This window comes from Oryzias melastigma, linkage group LG9 (assembly GCF_002922805.2).
Source record: "Oryzias melastigma strain HK-1 linkage group LG9, ASM292280v2, whole genome shotgun sequence".
Classification (NCBI taxonomy): Eukaryota; Metazoa; Chordata; class Actinopteri; order Beloniformes; family Adrianichthyidae; genus Oryzias; species Oryzias melastigma.
Window position 1 is genome coordinate 12,081,045 of NC_050520.1, and position 18,461 is coordinate 12,099,505.

The 18,461-nt window shown below is 40.5% G+C and overlaps 1 protein-coding gene and 1 long non-coding RNA gene across 6 annotated transcripts; one reads left to right on the forward strand and one right to left on the reverse strand.

The window, feature by feature from the left end:
* Nucleotides 1-1,446: 1,446 nt before the first annotated feature.
* Nucleotides 1,447-15,475, reverse strand: pias2 (protein inhibitor of activated STAT, 2). Of its 4 annotated transcripts, none has more exons than XR_002917592.2 (15): nucleotides 15,187-15,475; nucleotides 12,876-13,048; nucleotides 11,398-11,485; nucleotides 11,278-11,328; nucleotides 10,744-10,834; nucleotides 10,542-10,676; nucleotides 10,364-10,469; nucleotides 10,209-10,282; nucleotides 8,096-8,256; nucleotides 7,596-7,729; nucleotides 6,100-6,280; nucleotides 4,381-4,520; nucleotides 4,263-4,300; nucleotides 1,808-2,850; nucleotides 1,447-1,709 (listed from the first exon to the last, which is right to left on the reverse strand). XR_002917592.2 is itself a non-coding variant. In XM_024260150.2 (14 exons), the coding sequence occupies exons 1-14, from the start codon at nucleotides 15,309-15,311 to the stop codon at nucleotides 2,650-2,652; spliced, it is 1,695 nt and encodes a 564-aa protein (XP_024115918.1). In that variant the 5' UTR covers nucleotides 15,312-15,475; the 3' UTR covers nucleotides 1,447-2,649. The 4 variants fall into 4 exon arrangements, 2 of the variants coding, with proteins under 2 accessions (XP_024115918.1, XP_024115917.1); XR_002917591.2 differs by having other exon boundaries at nucleotides 1,447-1,714; XM_024260150.2 differs by having other exon boundaries at nucleotides 1,447-2,850; nucleotides 12,876-13,045.
* A 45-nt stretch (nucleotides 15,476-15,520) lies between these two features.
* On the forward strand, nucleotides 15,521-16,434 carry LOC112137710. 2 transcript variants are annotated; one of them, XR_002917593.2, is made up of 4 exons: nucleotides 15,521-15,621; nucleotides 15,802-15,958; nucleotides 16,053-16,110; nucleotides 16,244-16,434. It is a non-coding gene; the product is annotated as an uncharacterized LOC112137710 (long non-coding RNA). The 2 variants fall into 2 exon arrangements; XR_004948427.1 differs by lacking the exon at nucleotides 15,521-15,621 and having other exon boundaries at nucleotides 15,665-15,958.
* The last annotated feature ends 2,027 nt before the right edge of the window (nucleotides 16,435-18,461 follow it).

The window sequence follows — 18,461 nt, forward strand, 5'->3', positions numbered from 1 at the left end:
GGGGGGGGGATTCAGAGTCTGATGGAACTAAAAATCTTCAATAACTCAGCACTTAAATAAAGTGGAAATAGAGAGCTGAGATCTCACAGGATTGGAGAGAGTGGTGAGGCAAAGACGCAGCTGCAACAGGGGTTTATACTCAATAAATCCCTGATGTGACAGTAAAATCTGCCCAACACTAGAGGCTCTCAGCCCACATCTGTTTGCTCAGCTGTTGGACAGGACAAGTTAAAAAAAAAGGTTAAACTAGAGCAGAGATCTGCAACCTTTACTACTCTAAGAACCATTCAGGTGGATTCTCACAGACAACCCAGTAGGAGCCATAAAGTCTCAATTCACCCTTTAGAAATATAAGACACTGGTTTGTATTTATGTCATTGGTATTATAGTAAATGCAAATAACCTTTTTTTGCATAAATAAAAAAATATGTATAAAAAGAAAATTGCCTTTTCCATAACTTTGGACAGAGGTTCACACCTTCCTTTCAAAATAAAAGACCTCTTATGTCACAAAGGATCAGCTCAATGCAACAACTGTAGTAGTAGGTAGTGTAATGTCAGCAGTGATTTAAAAAAAATCCTTTACTTTTTGTTGTGCTTTTCAGTGAAAAAAAAATGTAAATCTAATTAGCCAAAATGAAATCAGAGACCCTTACTGTATGTTCCAAACCATAAGGGGCACCTAAAATCTTTTAACATGTTCACAAATTGTCTAAATTCTGGCTGTTTACTAACCTCAAATTGTTTGTTTTTTTGTGGTAAACCTTGTTAAATAAAATCTGTCAAAATTTTTTTTGCTGAACTTGTGATTCACTTTTTATTTTTTTTAACCACAGAGCCACAATGGAGAGTAAAACCTCCAGAGTCGCAGGTTGCAGACCCCTGAACTACAGTAACAAGTTTACCCGAAATTACAAAATAAAATTAGTTAGCCACAGTCTTCCAGAAAGAAAACCAAAGCAAACAACTTAAACTAAATTGATACGAGTTAACAAGTTAAACAGATTAAAGGAAAATGCAACAGTGGAGTCCTTCACATTCAACAGTGGACAGGAGCTGAAGAACAGCTGGACCGGACGGGTTCCCCTCCCAGCTTCATCTCCACTGGGCTGCAGGGCGGAGGGTGTCAAAGACCTGATGTTTCACTGAGGACAGGATGAGTTCTTATCTGTTAAAGTGCCAGCATCAGTGGCTGAAGTGTATGTGACAAACTGCAGAACTCAGGACCAAATAAAACTGCATCATCATCATCATTTCCTGGGAGAGAGTGAGCAGAGACATTGGATGCTGAGAAAAAAACAAAACATCCCCACCTTCATCCTCCTCCTCCTCCAGTTTGGACAGAAACAGAAGCACAACCTGAGGAACTGTGAAGCAGAGCTTCAGACAAGATGAGGAGGAGGCGTGGCCAGTGTCAGCTCGAGAAACCAACCAAAAACCAGAGTGTTAAGAAAAGCTTAACTGGACCGTTTATTGAGGTTGAAAACAGAAAAACACATCATGACATGTGACAGTGAAAGCAGCTCATGATTCACTCCAGCTGGCTTCTGCTCTAAACCGGACCTCTGGTTCTGGTGCTCCAGGTTTTAGCCTGACTTCATTCGGTCATGTGATCACAGGAAGTGATGCAGTTACGATGGTCACACACTTCTAGAACATACACAGACCTCCGTGCAGCTCTGAGCTGAAGGGGAACATCTGACCACTCTCTGGACTTGGAGGTAAACAGGAGGAGAACCCACAATCAGAACACTGAACAACACAACATGCAGCTGAAGAGGAAACCTGAGAGGGAGACGGGTCAGACCTGCTCGCAGGAACACATCTGGTCTTGGTGCTGGAGCTCAGGAGCTGTCTGAAAATCATCACATGGAACGACAAAAAAATTAAATAAAACTGAAGTCTGAGTCCAGGAGCTGGTGTTCAATGGACTTGTGGTTCCTGAGACAGAGCTTCTGGAGCTCTAATGTTCTGGTGCAGCAGCTGCCGCGGTCTTCATGGAGGAGGAAATGTAGATGCAGACATCTCAGAGTCAGCTGGTCTTCTCCAACAAGAACACAGCCTGATGCTCTGAAGCTGAGAGGACAGTTGAGGAAGCTGCTGCTGGACCAGCGGGACTCGATCAGGGACCGAAGGCTGACTCAGCACACGGGCCTCCGTCTGGAATGAGGAGCGTTTATCAACATCTAGTCTGAATGATGAGGATGTCTGCTTTCACAAAGATCTGCAGTCAGTCTGCAGCTTTTCTTGGATCCGTCTGCAACCCGTCTGCAGCCTTTCTTGGATCCGTCTGCGATCCTTCTGCAGTCTGACTTGGATCCATCTGCTGTCCGTCTGCAGCCTGCCTGGAACCGGCTCACATCACAGTCCAAGTACAAATTCTGTGTAATAACCTAACAAACATCCATTTGATGTCCAGGCCACTGTGGGCGGGGCTTCCTGTTCCTCAGGTTGGCGCATCTGTTCTCTGCTCAGAATGAGAGGAGCGTCCAATAATGGAACCTGACGTGACTCAGGAGTCACAGCCCTACAGTCCAGAGGGAAAACCTTCAGCCGGTGTGGAGCACGGTGAACGCTCAGAGGCTTCAGATGGCGCCGCCTCACTGTCCTCGTGCTCCGAGCCCTCACCACCAGGAGAGCAGGCCCCTTTCAGTCCAGGGAGATGACATCCGACATGCTGCTGTTCACTCCTCCACCCCCTCCTCCGCCTGCGATGACCCGAGCCTCGTGGATGGAGCCGTCGGCGTGGATGCTGCTGTATAGACTGCTGGAGGCGGAGCTGCTGGCGGAGACGGTGGAGCTCTGCACGCTCTCCGTCAGGTTACCCAGGAACATCTGCGGCCGGTAATGCTGAGGAGATGAGAGGGCAGCTTCAGCGTCAGCCTGACCAAGCTTTCCACTGCTTGTGATGAAAATCACCACTGAGGTGTGTGGACTCAGTAAACTGCTTCACCTGCTCGCTGACCGGCTTCTCTAAAGAAAGGAAATGAAAACCTTTCCGCTGATTAGTGCTAAAAACAGCTGCAGCTTCAGGAAATGTCCAGTTTGTTTGGCAAACTCCTGGTTGTGGTAGAAATTAGTTTTAATATCTTTCTATTACCAAGAGCGTGAACAACTCACTGAGGTGGATTGACGTCAATTCTCTTACATCAATGCTAAGAAAACTGAGTCCAGTATACTTTTTTATATTAATTATCAAAGAATATGTGTTTGAGATTTCACCAGATAATTTTCACAATCTAAGTTCAAAGGAGCTAAAAAGAAAACTGATGACGCAGCATTCGAAGCAGCATTTAAACGTATCGTTTAGGGATGAATCTCTGAGACGTGAAAACAGTCTCATCAGATTTGTGTGTAAATGTTGTTCTGTGTGTGCTTAACAAGCGATTTGTGCATAATTTTTAAAGGTTTGTGCATTTAGCTAGTTTCAATTCAAGCTGTTGTAATTTTAATTTGTGCATGTGTAAATTGGAATTTGTATTTTGTTGAATTTCAGAATTTTTGTACTTATGCACAAAATATATTGTATGCGTTACAAATCAAGAATACATACACACAAATTGGGGTGAGTCTGTTTTTGCGCCACCAGATTGAAAGCAAAAGTCACAGTTTTGAGATGAAAAAATGTCAAAGTTCTGAACAAAATGTAAAGTGTTAAGAAAAAATATTATAATTTTCAAATAAAATATTTAATATTTGCTTTAAAAAACTTTTTTTTTGCGTTTGCAATTTTTTTTGCTTGCAAAAAATATTTTTGCCTGTCAAACTTTTTTTTTCTTTAAAAAAAGACGTGTAGTGCCTCATCTCGCTTTGGTCCTATCTTTGATTTTGCATTCAAAATATTCTCTCAGGGTTACATTAGTCTCATTCTGCAAATGCAAAAATATTTTTTTCGCAAGCAATAAAAAAAATTGCAAACGCAAAAACAGTTTTTTAAAAGCAAATATTAAATATTTCATTTGCAAATTATGGTTTTTTTAACACTTTATATTTTGTTTTCAATTTATACAATTTCTCAAAACTGTAACTTTTTCTTGCAATATGGTGCCAAAAAATTTCCCTCCATATTTTTTCTCCATAATGTGTCAAAGATTTATTAATTCATGAGTCAATCCAGAATTGAAAACAAAAGTGTCCTTTCCGCCTTTGTTTACTGTCCTTTTCCTGCCTGTAAATGAAACTACTAAAGTTTTGAACAATACATCAGAGATCTCCTATGAGGAAAAGGCGTCTTTCATTCCTCCATGTAGCTTTGCTCTCACCTGGGAGTCTGCTTGAATTAAAGAAAACAAATCCAGACCTGCAGGAGAGAAAAGGTTAGAATCCGGTTAGAACCCCAGCTGTGAAGGTTTTGCGTCTGGTTCTGAGGAGAACACTCACTCTGCATGTCTGCGGGGATGGTGGCCAGAGCCGACGGGTGGTAAGGCACCGCATAGTCAGTCAGGGTGGAGCTGAGGTACGAGGGCGCGTCCAGGGTCGGCACGTTGGGCATGCGCACGGTGGGCTGGTACGCCAACACCCTGACAGGAAACATCACAGAGCGTTAAATCTCAAACATTATCCAGGAGCAATGTAGATTTTAGATAACATTTCCACAGATGAACCTGTCTCCTCCAGATTCATGTTAGATTTCATGGAGGAACCATTAAAATGTGATACAGTGAAAAAAATCAGATGATTCGTCTGACTTTAAAGTGATGGATGAGCGGCATCAGTGTAACATGGGACACCCACTTACTGAATATTCTGCATTATTATTATGGTCTGTGGGAACAACTGTCACCATAAATCCATCTTTGGAGCAAAGACTCCTTCCTGGTTTCTGTCTATTAAATGCAGATGTCTTTTATTTTGAAGGATCTGTTTCCTCTCTGGATCTTTTCTGCCAATTGAAAGTTTCCTAATACTTTTGTTTTTCGTAGACTTAGCTAGCTTGGAGGTGTCACTTTAGTAGTCAGTGCAGCTGCTTTAGGAAAGTACCGATTCCATTTTTAACACGTGACTACTACTTTTGAGAATCTAAGGATGTCTGTGGGCTCCAGAAGACGACCAGTCCCACCCAGAAATGAAGACTCATGAAAGTAAAGCAGCTCAGGATGCTTGATGTGAAACTTTTAACAGAAATGCCCCGTCCACTAATGAAAGAAAAAAAAAAACATTTCAAACATGGCTTACTGGGCAGGAAAAAGTGACACTTATTTAGTTAATTAAAGCCCCCCCAAATACATAAAATTTTGCTCTTTTTTTTTCTTTTAAAAAAAAACATTTTTCATGACTAGAAAATTACAACAGAGTATTAGGACCATCACTGAAAAAGAAAAATGAACACATATGACAATAAATGTACAAAAAGAAGTCAACATTTTACACGAATAGAATTGTACAATTATGAGAAAAAAGTTGTATTATATATATTAAAAAAAATCTACAATTTTACATGGAAAAGATCAAGCATCAAAATTAAGATGTTACATGCAGCTTTTAAAATGTTCAGAGACGAATGAACATTCCTCGTTTAATTCATGTGGGATGGAGATCATGCTGCTCAAGAATCTCACCGATTCTGCTTTACTCTTTGCAAATGAATAAAACTAAAACTTTTTAAATCGTAAATTTATAGTTTTATTCATGTAAAATGTTGACCTTTCTTCTCTTTTAGACCCCCTAATACTCTGTGGTCAGAAATGAGACATGTAGCATTTCTTTATTCTCATGTGAATGGACTCCACTGGGACAGCCTACAGCAGCTGTCAGAGGAACTTCAACATTTGATGCTTGGGTTTCTCACAGAAGATACAGGCTTGGTACACAGCAGCTCTGATGACAGCCCGGGTATCAGAGGAAGACGACGATGGCTCCTTCTTTTCACTTAAAATGTTTTCGACTGTATGCAGGAAAACCTTTTCCTTCAGAGAGTGAGTAATGAAAGCTTCAGAAAGACTGAAGTGAAATGCTGAGAAAAGAGAGTTAAGATGCAGACTGCTCTGAAGAAATCACATCTTCTCTCTAATCTGATCAGAAAAGCTGGTTTGAAGAAGTGTTTTCATCTGGATTTAAACTCTTGGTAATAAATTCATTTCCGGATGAGAACCCGCTCACCCTTTGGCGTGCATCTCGCCGTTCTTGGAGATGAAGACGCACTGCTTCTTCAGAGGCGGGTCCGAGTCCTCGTCGGAGGAGGACGAGCTCTCCAGAGTCAGGTCGATCACGTCGGCCTTCTTGGTGGAGCTGGGCTCTGCAGGGGGGGCCACCACCGACGGCTGCCGCACAGGAGTGAAGGCTGAAAGACAGAGGAGGACAATCAACAAAACTAAGAACAGCACGCGACTTCCTGTTGGAAAGAAGCTCCGTGTCCTGTTCCTGACGTCGCTGGGAAACTATCTGGGGGCTCGTGTGACCCCTAAACCCCTCTGCTATTCTTAAAGTTAAAAGACCCTCGTTTTAAGAAAATGTGTCTAATTTTCTGTCTTACAGGAAAAACTATCTTGTAAAGACAATTTTTGATCAGCAAAAAATCTTAGTTTTAGAAAAAAAAACATTAGTGACTGGAATTTTTTCATTCAATGAAAATTCTTGGCCAGACCTTTTATTTTCCTTATTGACATATTTACTTTTTTAAATATATTTTTTGCTATAGTGTGAATGTTTACTAAACATTCACACTATAGTGATTCTCCTGCTCCTCTCTGTATGTTTTACAGCATATAAAAACTCAATCAAACTTTCAGTGATTTCAGTAATCTTGGTATCAAAACGTTCAGCTCGTTCAGGACATTACTGCTTGTATTTTTGGGATTCATAAACTTTATAGTTTTTTTAAATACTGAGCAAAATATGCACCAGAGGAAATGAATGAGAAATTCTACAAATTTCAAAATTTTTAGATTAGCAACAAACCTTTAAATATAATCATGGACGATGTTTTCATCTTTTATTGTAATTTTTTTTTTTTTAAATGAGTTTAGCTAATATTTTAGCAACATGCTAATGTGTTTGGATATTTAGTAATCTACTGAGGTTTTATAGGTTAATTTAGAGTTTAGCTTCTATTTTAGCAACATGCTAACGTTTTGACTAATTTAGTTTACTGAGGAATTTTAGACTATTTTGGAGTTTAGCTAGTATTTAGGCAATGCGTTAGCTTTTTTGGTTAATTTGTCATCTGCTGAGGTTTTTTGGGCTAATTTGTAGTTTAGCTCATATTTAAGCACCACACTTAATATTTTTGTAGAATTTACATGTCTAAGGGATTTAAAAGCAATTCTACCTTAAATTTTTCATAAATTTAGGTCAACTTCAGCACTCGTTCATAGTTCTTGAACAAAATTTCCAGTCTTTTAGCAAATGTAAAGTTTTGCAAATAGCTTTTGCATTTTCAGTAAATCCCTTCAGCAATTAAAGTAAATTGCATCACAATTTTCATCAAGAAACTTCAGCATTTTCAGCAACTACTTGCACCAAAAAGCATCCACACTAGCATTATGGCAGGTAATGCAAATGTTCTAGTTTCAATGATGTTTGACTCAGAAGTTCCCGTTTCAAAGAGCAGGGCTGCAGCAGGACGGGGTTCATGCCGGATACAGTGGGGTACGTACAGTCTGCTTTTGCAGCCGGCTGGGAGGGAACCTTCAGCGCCTCTTTTTTTGGCCTCATGGGGCACCAGGTTCCCCCCTCCAGGAACTTGATCTCGTCCACGTCTGAGCAGTCGTTCAGGATCTCCAGGAACAAGCTGAAGCGAGAAAAGAAACATTTGAGTCGGGAGAACATGTGCATGGTGAGGGGCTGCTGCCCATCAGAAATGATGACCAACTCCTGCTGGTCTCCATCACTAATGAACTCCTCCCCATCACCAGTGAGCTAATCCTCCTAAGAGTCAGTTTGACGTTCATGAAGATAGAGTTTTGATGTTTTTAACATGTTTTTCTGGCATTTTCTTCTCATTATGGAGGACAAATTTAAAGAAAATTCAACTTAAAATTGCACTTTAATTCTAAGAATTTCTTAGAATGATTGAATCAGGTGCTTCAGCTGCACTATGTGAGCTTGTAGAGGCTCACGGGAAGCTTGTGCAGATGAAGGTGTGCAGGAAACCGACCCGTCGATGATGAGGTTCTCGTACGCAGCCTTCTTGTCACAGACAGGACAGATCCAGGAGGGCTTCTTCTCATTCATCTGCAGGTAGAGGGCAGCGTCAAAGCACTGCAGGTGGGAGCACGTCACCGCCCTGCACGGCACCGTCAGACGCATCTTCCCCAGCTGCAAGACGAGACAGAAGATGAGTCAGACGCAGAAGAACCAGGAGCAGCAGAACCTCACGATGGAGAGGCCACGAATCAGAACACACTCCTAAAATAAAACGTCAACACAAAAGTGAATGTCTCCCAGCTCTGGGGGGTGGGGGGTCCTGGGATTTAGACCAAAGTTAAATCACTTAGAGTCCATAGTCTGAATGTTCAGACAGGCTGCTGCATTCTGACAGAGTTCAGGATGTATGTCAGAGAGCTGACGTAAATACTGGAAGAATCCAGTCCATAGAGGAGTTAAAGACACATTGTGATGACAACAGTGCATGTGATGTGAATCAGGAGCAGATGGTAAAATGCTGTTGGAAAAGAGCTTATTTATGTCATAGAAGCTAAAATCAGTGAACCACACACCCCTTCTGATTCATCCACTTGCAGACAAATTGATCCATGAACATCTTTGTTTTATTTGTCTTAGATGGAATCTGGATCTAAACTGTACGGCTGGATAGCTCCAAACATGCTCGCCTTTTATGTTGCAACACTAATATTAGGTTTTGGTTGTGGGGCAGTAAGCTAACAGGAGAGTGTAAACAAGAGAACTCTCAGCAACGAGGAGGGGGAAAGGGGGATTCAGTAATGTGCTGATAGTGGAACTGAAGACCACTGGTTGGACAGTTGTTCTCCATATTGGAATGGTATAGATGTCTGTTTACTGCTGTGTTACAGTTGTACAAACAGATCTGGAAAAACTAGAATGTGACTTTTCACTAGTAAATTATTGCTGTCAGCTGATAAAGGAGAACTTCTAGAAAACATTTGAACAAGATCTGAGTGAGTTAACTCTCAATAATGAACGTTTAGACTGATCTTAAATGTCTATATAAGTCAATGGCAGCTTTAGACTTCTCACTATTTCCACGTTTTTTGGAAGGACCATCGATCTTTATGTTTTATGGAGGATGATGCCCCCCCTGACTCTTAAGTCTATTGTCATGTTGGGCAGATCCATCACATGCACATTAGCGACAGTCTGGATCAGTTTTCACAGACACTTTTTCTGCATGTAGCTTTTTAAGATTCTATTTTTTTATGTCATGCTTTTTACTATAGTTACAAAGCGTGTGTGTATGTATATATATATATGTCGTAATATTTCCTTTTCCCTTCTTACTTAATTGTGTTTTTATTTATTCATGTAAGCACCACCATCACCAAGACAAATTCCTCATATGTGGAAATAAAGTTGCTTCTGATTCTAATGATGGTGGTATCTGTATGTGTGTTAGACCTCAAATCAGATCAGATGACCTGCTGGTAATCAGATTACTAAGGGGAGGAAAATAAACTAACCAGGACTTCCTCAGTAGTGAAGATGGAAGAGTCCATCAGCGGACTTTGACTAGTTCAAACTGACGGTCAGATTACATTCATAACTGGAAACTGACTCAAACATGATGTGTCGACTTTGAACTGCGATATCTTAAAAACCGCAACCATTCTAAAATTAAAAATACAAGTTTAAGATCCCAAAGTCTGCTGAGTAGTTTAAAAGTTGAATGGTTTCTGTAGTTGAAGGTGCTCTTGATCTTTTTCTTTTGTACAGCTGAAAGTTTTTAGCTGAAAAAGGGGATTTTGAGGAATCCTTAAGACATTTTCAATGGAGTTATTATGAAGTTGAAACTTTCGAGCATCCATCTACTAAAAGAGACAAATATTTTGAAAGCTGAATGAGCTGATTAAGTGAAGGAGTTGAAGAGCTACGGACGGACAAAAAAAACATAAGGAAGAATAATGGATGACTAGAGTGTGAACACTCCGCAGCATTCACACTACTAGACTACATCTGTAGCTCAACAGGTGAAAGAGGACAAACACTGTCCTGATTCCAACTGCAGGTGACTGATGCTCACTTTAGCCAATCAGAAAGGCCCTCAGTGAAAAGACTCAGATGGGTCAACTTACTGGACACATGAGGGACACCCGCAGACTGGTGGTGGCGACCTCGCTGTCAGGATCTGCTGTCAGCTTCTCTTTGACTGAAACAAAGAAGGAGGGGGGGTCAGAGAGGATGAACAGTTATAATGAAGATGATGCAGGACAGTTATGAAGATAGTTACTCAGAGCTCTGGAGTGGTCCGGGTTCCTGATGCCCTTCATCTTCAGCCTCTGCAGCAGGAGGGGTGAAGTCAGCTGCCTCACCAGGTACACAGACATGGAATAGGTCTGAAACAGAACACACAAGTGTTAAAGTTCTGGCCTCGACTCCACCCTCAAACCCGGTCCACGTCCTCAGACCTTTCCGATTTCAGGCGCCCACGTCACTGAGATCTGGTTGGGCACTGCGGAGGACAGTCTGACGAGGGACGTGATGTTCAGAGGACGTCCCGGTCTCTTCTGCTCCACGCCAGTCTTTGTGGGTGGGGCAAAACCCTGAGGGAGGACGAGGCTGGATCAGTTCACGTGAAGAGGTTGATGCTCTGCAGGGTTCAGTACTCACAGGCAGAGGAAACAGCTTTCCGTTGACCTTGATGCACAGACCGTTAGGGTAGTTGTCCTCCTGAGGACAGCTGGTCTCCGACAGGCAGAACCTGAGCACACAGCAGGACTTCAGAAACTGAACTGAAATCACATTGTTGCCCATTAACGGTTTTTCACATCATTACTAAAACCATCTGCTCAGCTTTCTTCATGGAGATCATCAGCAGAGGAACTGATGCTGCAGCTGAAGCAGAGGCCCACAGCCTGTCTGCAGGCTCTGCCGTCCTGATCTGGGAACTCATGACCCAGAGAAAAACATGAAGGGATTCCAGTGTTCTCTCATTTCTACACATGATCATAAGATAACCAGAACTCTGTTCCTCTCACTCTAAAGAACGAGCAGTTTCAGCATTGTCCTAATGAGACGAGGAGACTTCTCTCACACTGACTGCACATGAAAACACAGTAAAGGTGTGAGAACTCGCTCTAAGACGGGGGTGTCAAACTGAGTCTAAACTGAATCAGAAATGATGAGAAACATCAAACTTCTTACCTCAGCTGGATCTGAACTAAGTAGTCCCTCCTGCCTCCAGGTAAGAAGTCCCTGAGAAGAGGAGCAGCGATCAGTCATGGGGGTCCCAATAACACGGCAGACGTTCCAAAAATGACTCACCTGGATATGCAAACCTCCCGGACCTGCTGCGGCGTCAGTGCAAAGATGAAGTATTTCTCCTGGTGGTACCTCTGTGCAGCACTTACTCCTGCAGACACCAACATGTTACCCACTGAGACCAAACACAAGCAGCAGACACCTGAACACTACCTCATCATGAAGCACAGAGGTGGTAGTACTATGATAGGACGCTCTGCTGCAGGAAAAATTTGTGCTCCGAAGAAAAAAAAGTAATTACGCCATAAAGACAAAATCCTCTCCACAAAGTCCATGTTCTGGAGCCACCAACAGAAAACTGACTTAATTATGAGGGGTGGGAGTCACACAGTCTAGGTTTAAAGTTCCACAGGTGTGTTAAAGGAGGAAAGAGAATCCCTTCTGGTCAGCTTTAAAGAAGCTGGAAATTGGGACAAAAAGCATAAAACAAAGAAACATTTGTGAAAAGAAATTATGGTTATTTTTGATTTAACCATAATTCAAAAACTGTAATCCTGTCAAGTAATTGACCTGGAATAATGAAATATTAATTCCAAAAAGATAAAAAGATATATATTTATTAGGGCTGTGAAAGTTGACACATTAATGCACAAGATTAATAATTCAAAATTGATGAGTTCATATTTATTAACACCAGCAGGGGTCCTGCTGTGCAGCTGTGAGGTCAGCGTAATAAAACTGTGTCTAAAATAAACTAAGTTTTTTATATTCTGTGATTGAAATTTTATTAAATTAAAGAGATAACATGGCATTTATTTTTAGTTTTTGAACAAAAGAAATCTTTTATTTTCATAAATAAGGAGGAGAATGAACGTCAATTCATAATACAGAGGTAAATTCAAAAGTAGACAAAAATTGAATTTTAGCCTCTAGGTTCCAAAAGGGTTAGAAATAAATGTTCTAAATATATAATTTTGCGTGTGATTTCACATTGTAATTACTTGCAAATAATAAGTGGCTGGCAAATATTGTAACTAACAATTAATGGCGATTCATTTTTCCAGATTTGCGATTAATTAAGTTAAATTTTTTTTTATCGATTCCCAGCCCTACTGTTAATATAACAAACGCATCGTGAATGTCATCGTATCAGCCATTTTGAACTCTTTAAATCTGCTTTAGACGCCTCCAACCAAACATCTGCTTACAAAACTCTGATCTGACTCGACTGCTACTGAACATCTGCTCTATAACACTGGAAGTGAAGTCACTGCTCTCAAACATCTGCTGTCAGGCGGGAATGGTTCAACTTTTCTGTATTACCCTGACCCATGTGTCATGTCTGTGATTCCACAGGCTAGAGCTGCATACAGGGATTTAGAACAACCATCGGTTTTTCTTTTCTGCTAAAAACTGCATGATGATTCTGCATGTATGATTCAGACAGAGAACTCATCTTCCTTCGTTTGGTTTCTGTGGAGTCTGACCGGAATGAAAATCAAAGCTGATCTTATCGATCAAACCCTGCAAACATCACACACCCAGACTGGAGGGCTTGATGAGGACGTCCAGAACGTCGTAGAAGGGGAGAGGTTTCATCTCCACATCCGGGTGGACGGGCGGAATGAGGGGAGCGGGTTGTTGTAGGTTCATGTTGATCTCTGCGGGGCGCCACACTTGATCCAAAACGTCCACGGTACTGGGGTGCTTCCTGCTGAAACACAAAACAGTTGCACAAAAAAATAAAACAACACAAAGTTACACAAGTGGGACGGCCCACCAACACACCAAGGACCAATGGGACCAAGCATCGTTGATGCGGGCACAGAAAAATACCAGGTTATCTGCACCTGACGGGAACTCAGTTCTCCACTAACATGCATCCACAGGTGGATCTATGGTTGAACCTGGCATCGCGCAGGAATAAATGTAAGGTCTTTAACAAGCTGTATAATGTACACACACACAAAGACACATTGGTAAAATAAAATAAAAAAAATATGTTTGTAACTGTTTCTATTTGAAGATAGGAGCAGGACATCTGGACTCATTCAAGTTGATCCAGTGCTCACTATAGAAACTAGGGTTGTGAATCAATACATGGTCCATGAACTGATCCCAAAAGATTCCATTAACTTTGTGGCAAAATGATAGTCTTTTTAACTTAAATGATTACAATCTGGATCACGTGTCATAGTCAAGGCCCACAGGGGCCGGATCTGGCCCTCCAGATCATTTTATTTTATTTTTTTAATGGCCCGATGTTACCTTGCACTCATTTCTAAATTGTATAATTTTGACAAAATATATTTTTATGGAGAGTAAGATATTGAATATTACTGCCTTTTTTTAATTTTAATTATTTTAAAGAGTTATTGTTTTATATTTTTTAAATGGTATTCTGCTAGCTTTTTGGATTATTTGGCATTTACTAAGATGTCTTTAGGGTATTTTGAAGTTTAGCCAATATTTCAGCTACATTCTAGCTGTTTTGACTAACCAACATTTTTTTTAAACAGATTTGGCATTTAGCTAATATTTTAGTGGCTATCAGCTTCAGTGTTTTTAATCATCAATGTCAGCATCTTCAGGAGCCAAATTCATTTGCAGCATTCACACTAGAATCATCACAGGTAATATTATATATGTAGTTCATAATTATGTTAAAAAGTTACGGTTTTAAAGTTTTAAAAATGTAGTTTTAGAGTGTTCAATAAATGTTCATCCTGTTCGGCCCGTGACCTAAGGTGTGTTTTGGATTTTGGCCCCCCGTGCAATTGAGTTTGACACTCCTGACCAAGATTATTATAATTCATTTATTATTATAAATGAAAATGTCTTAACAGAAACTTTTTTTCTTGGTGGTACTTATAATTTTAAGCAACAAAATCTCTTTGACATAACAGCTTCAAACATTCAAACCCGCATTTTGAGTCTGTTGGACTGTTTTTATCATCGTGGTTAAATAAAGTGTGTCATTTTAATTTATTCAGGTAATGTTTGGAGTGCTGTCAGAACAGAACAAGAAGGGAAACAGACCAAGTTTGCCTGACATTGAGGTTTTACTACCCGATCGACTTCATCCCATTTTATTAACAACATCTTGTTCATGTCTGAGGTTTTAGACCAATGCTGCTGCAACTTGATCTTTTACAACCCTCCTAGAAACACTGCTCTCTCCATACTGTAACCAGGCAGTCAACAATTGGCTTAAAATAATAAAACAAGCAGCCTACAACCAGGCTCCAAATCTTAGGCTGGCAGAAAACTGTCTTAGACAAGTCAGTAAACACTTAACAGTCATTTTAGAAAATGAAGAAAGCAGTGACAACTACTGGGGTCTGTTACAGGAAGTAACAAATCACTGAACCAGCCTGTAAGCAGTCAGTAACAGGTAAATGATCAACCTGTTTTCAATACAATGTCAGTTACAGGACAGAATCTGGGTTGGTGTTACAACAAAAAAAGCGCCGGTATCAACTTGTAAACAGTCGGTTATTAGAACAATTGCTGGCATGGTTAACCCCAATAACCAGTCAATAACGAGTCACGTGACTACCCTAAAAACAGCCATTTAGCGTTCGATCACCAAACTCTAAGCAGTCCAATAACCAGCCTGTAAACAGTCAGTTAATAAAATACAAAAACAAAACAGTCAGTAGGAGCTCAGCTGTTAGCATGTTAGCTTTCAGGCTAACAGTTGACCATTGGGCTTCCCGCGCACTAAGCTCGGGGTCAGACGGGGTTTCTGCTCCGGTTCGATCTGTGTCCATCTATTCAGCCTGGTACCGTCCGAACTGTGAGTCTACATGAGAAGCTGTTTTTGTTTTCCCTCTCCTTTTAGTCGCTTACCTAAAACTCCCCGTCCACAGCCGCCATTTTCGACTTCCTGTCACATGCTGCACGACGTAACGACGTCCTTCTGACGTCATGCTCGCTCGCCTGTCATTTCGTTTTGGGTCTCTGAACATGGACATCTTGGCAGAGGCGGGTAAAATGGACAAAAAATGTTCTTGAGCTAAAATAGATTTACTTTCATATATTTTTTATTAAAAAAACAGTCCTTCGACCGACCATTTAATCAAGAGTAAAAATATAAATGATGTTAAAACTGACAGCAAAAATGTGGTTCTAGAGACTGATACTGAGGAACTCCTGTGAGCTGGTGTGTCTGCATGTTTTTTAAATTCCATCACCCTAGTTGCAGCTAATTACCTGGATCAGGTGTGTCCAGCCAATCAGAACATACCAGAGCAAAGCATGCAAGGCTGCAGCCCCCCTGGACAGGTAAACAAATAATTTGTGAAAATTCTGATGCTGTGGCTTCAAAGGCTCAGTGTGTGTATTTAATTTAACTTGCGGCGCTCTGACTGGGACTGTGCAAGAGAGCATCACCTTAAAGATGACCAGAGTCAACCAGTTCAAAAGGTCAGAATCAATCACTTGGCTGGTTTCTCTCCTGTAAAGGTTTATTTCAGAGTCCATGCTTTGGTCAGGGTCTGTGTGGATAACTGCTCCTTCAGAGAGAAATGTTTTAGCAGTAGACTACGGGTCATCTAACCTGCTAACAAACCAAGGAATCAGGGAAAATGTGTTTTAATCACTGGGACCTGCTACAGTACAGGTAGGTGTTTAAGATGCTCAGGAGAGTGAAACTTTTACTGAAAATGTCATTTAACTCACTAGGTTGAAGAAGATTTACTTTCCCCTCTAAACAGATCAATTCCAATGTACCAACAGCTGTCATGGCTACAGGTGTATAAAGGCTTTTTCCAGGTATACAGAATGCCACCACAAACATGAGAAAGACATAGTGAACTCCAGCGTGGTTCTGTGACAGGATGCTCCTGTTTTCAGCCAGATTACTTAATATTCATCAGTTTTCTATATTTTTTTCCCCCAATCAAAGTGGAAGTGATTGGGGGGCTCACCAACACAGTCACAAAAAGGTAAAATGAGTAAAAGGACAGAAGATGATCTGTGGATGAAGAGGTCACCAGAGTTCATCAGCGCAGACCTCTCTGTGGCCTTCAGCGTGCCTCTCATGCGTGTCAAAGTCAAGGCCCGGGGGCCGGATCTGGCCCTCCAGGTAATCCTATCCGGCCCTCCAGATGGTTTTATTTTATTGTTTTTAATGGAAAGACGTTATTTTGCGCTTATTTCTAACTTGTATAATTTTGACAAAATATATTTTTAAGTAAAATATTGGAAGTCATTTAAGGTTTAAGTTGATTTATTCTGGAATAATATTCCTGCCTTTTTATTATTCATAAAGTTACGGTTTTCAAGTTTTAAAAATTGTCATTCTGATAGCTTTTTGGACTATTTTGGCATTTATTAAGATTTGTGTTTTGGAGTTTAGCTAATATTTCAGCTACATGCTAGCTGTTTTGGCTAACCTAAGTTTTTTTTTTTCTAGTTTTTTAGGCTAATTTGGCATTTAGGTAATATTTTAGCTGGCTATCAGCTTCAGTGTTTTCAGATATCGATTTCAACATCTTCAGCTATCAGCACTAGCATCTTCAGCGGCCAAATTCAGCTTACAGCATTCACACTAGCATTATCGCAGGTAAAACTATATATCTAGTTCATAATTATGTTAAAAAGTTATGTTTTTAAAATTTTAGTTTTAGAGTGTACAATAAATGTTTATCCCTGACCTAAGGTGCGTTTTAGATTTTAGCCCCCTTGAGTTTGACACCCCTGATGTAACGGCATCATGAATTGAGTTCTGACCAATCAACCTTACCAACCGCTGTAAAGTGCTCTTGCAGCCGTGGAAAGCACAGATGGGCTCTGAAGCAGTTAAGATATGATCTCTGGAATGAGGAATCACGTCTCCATGTAGAAATGTGAGGCATGAGTCTGGGTTTGATGGTTGGCAGGAGACTGGTTTTATCTGACAGAAATGTGACAAGTAGGGTAGAGAGGAGATCATGGTGGAGGAATGGCCTCTCCTTGTTCCAACATGACTGAAAATCAGTGCACAAAGAAGATGGACATGGATGAGAGAACTCTCTAGAACCCCGACTTCAACTTGACAGATTACTTTTGGGGTCAATCAGAGTGAAGACCATGAGTCAGAGCTTCTCACCCGATGAACCGTTGGAATCGGACAGAATCGATCCTCAAACAACGGCCCGCGGGCCACATCTGGCCTGGCCCCCTGAACAATATCAGAGACCAATGATTTTTTTAGACCCATGTGACTTTTTATTCCAGCTTTCTGCAGTCTGTGCCCCTGTGATATATTATTATAAATTTTGTCAAACTTAACTCATTTTCTATGAAGTTTTGAACTTTGAGAGTTTAAACAAAATAGAAAAGTGTGAAAATCTTCATGTTTGTTTGAGAAAAGTGGATAAAGTGTGTAGTGTTTCACATCTGTAGTCCTAATTCCCGGATTTCACCTTTATGAGTAACTTTCAAAATGTAATTCCGCGATAAACGAGGGAACACAGTTCTGGTCTGCAACCTTTAACAGTAAGAGAGCCATTTGGGCTCTTTTTCTACTGATCAAAACATAGAAGGAGCTGCATACTTTTACTTTAGCCTTTAAGAAATTTGGATTTGCATTTGTGATCTTTTTTTTTTATAATAAATATGAATTATCTCTATTTTTCCGCACGAAAAAAAGCTGGAGGTAGCATTAAGCAAACAAGACGTCTTCAGGTTAACAGGGATGTAAAATCCTTCATAGTTTATCATTTATTCATTTGTGCACCTCAGCCATCAATTTATAAATTTAATTTAAATTAAATAAACACCAATCAAGTAGTCCTTACTTTAAAACGTGCAATTTTATTGTAATTTTTGCTGATTCTGACGGTCAACATGACTAGATCAGCAGTCTCCATGACTTATTTTATGTTTGACCAAGGAGCCATCATGGAGAGATAAAAGAACCACATGTGGATCTGGAGCCGCAGGTTGCAGATCTCTGGACTTGTTGCAGCAGAAAACAAAAGCATTAGACTTTTTCATTAACTATTTCATTTAAAATGGTTGTTTTTCACTTTCTGGGTTTTTTCTGTGAACTTCTCAGAAAGGGTTATTAATATTTTGAAATTTGTGACTTTCTGGAAAAGCAGAAATGCTCCTCTTTAGACACACCCTGCCATTTTTAC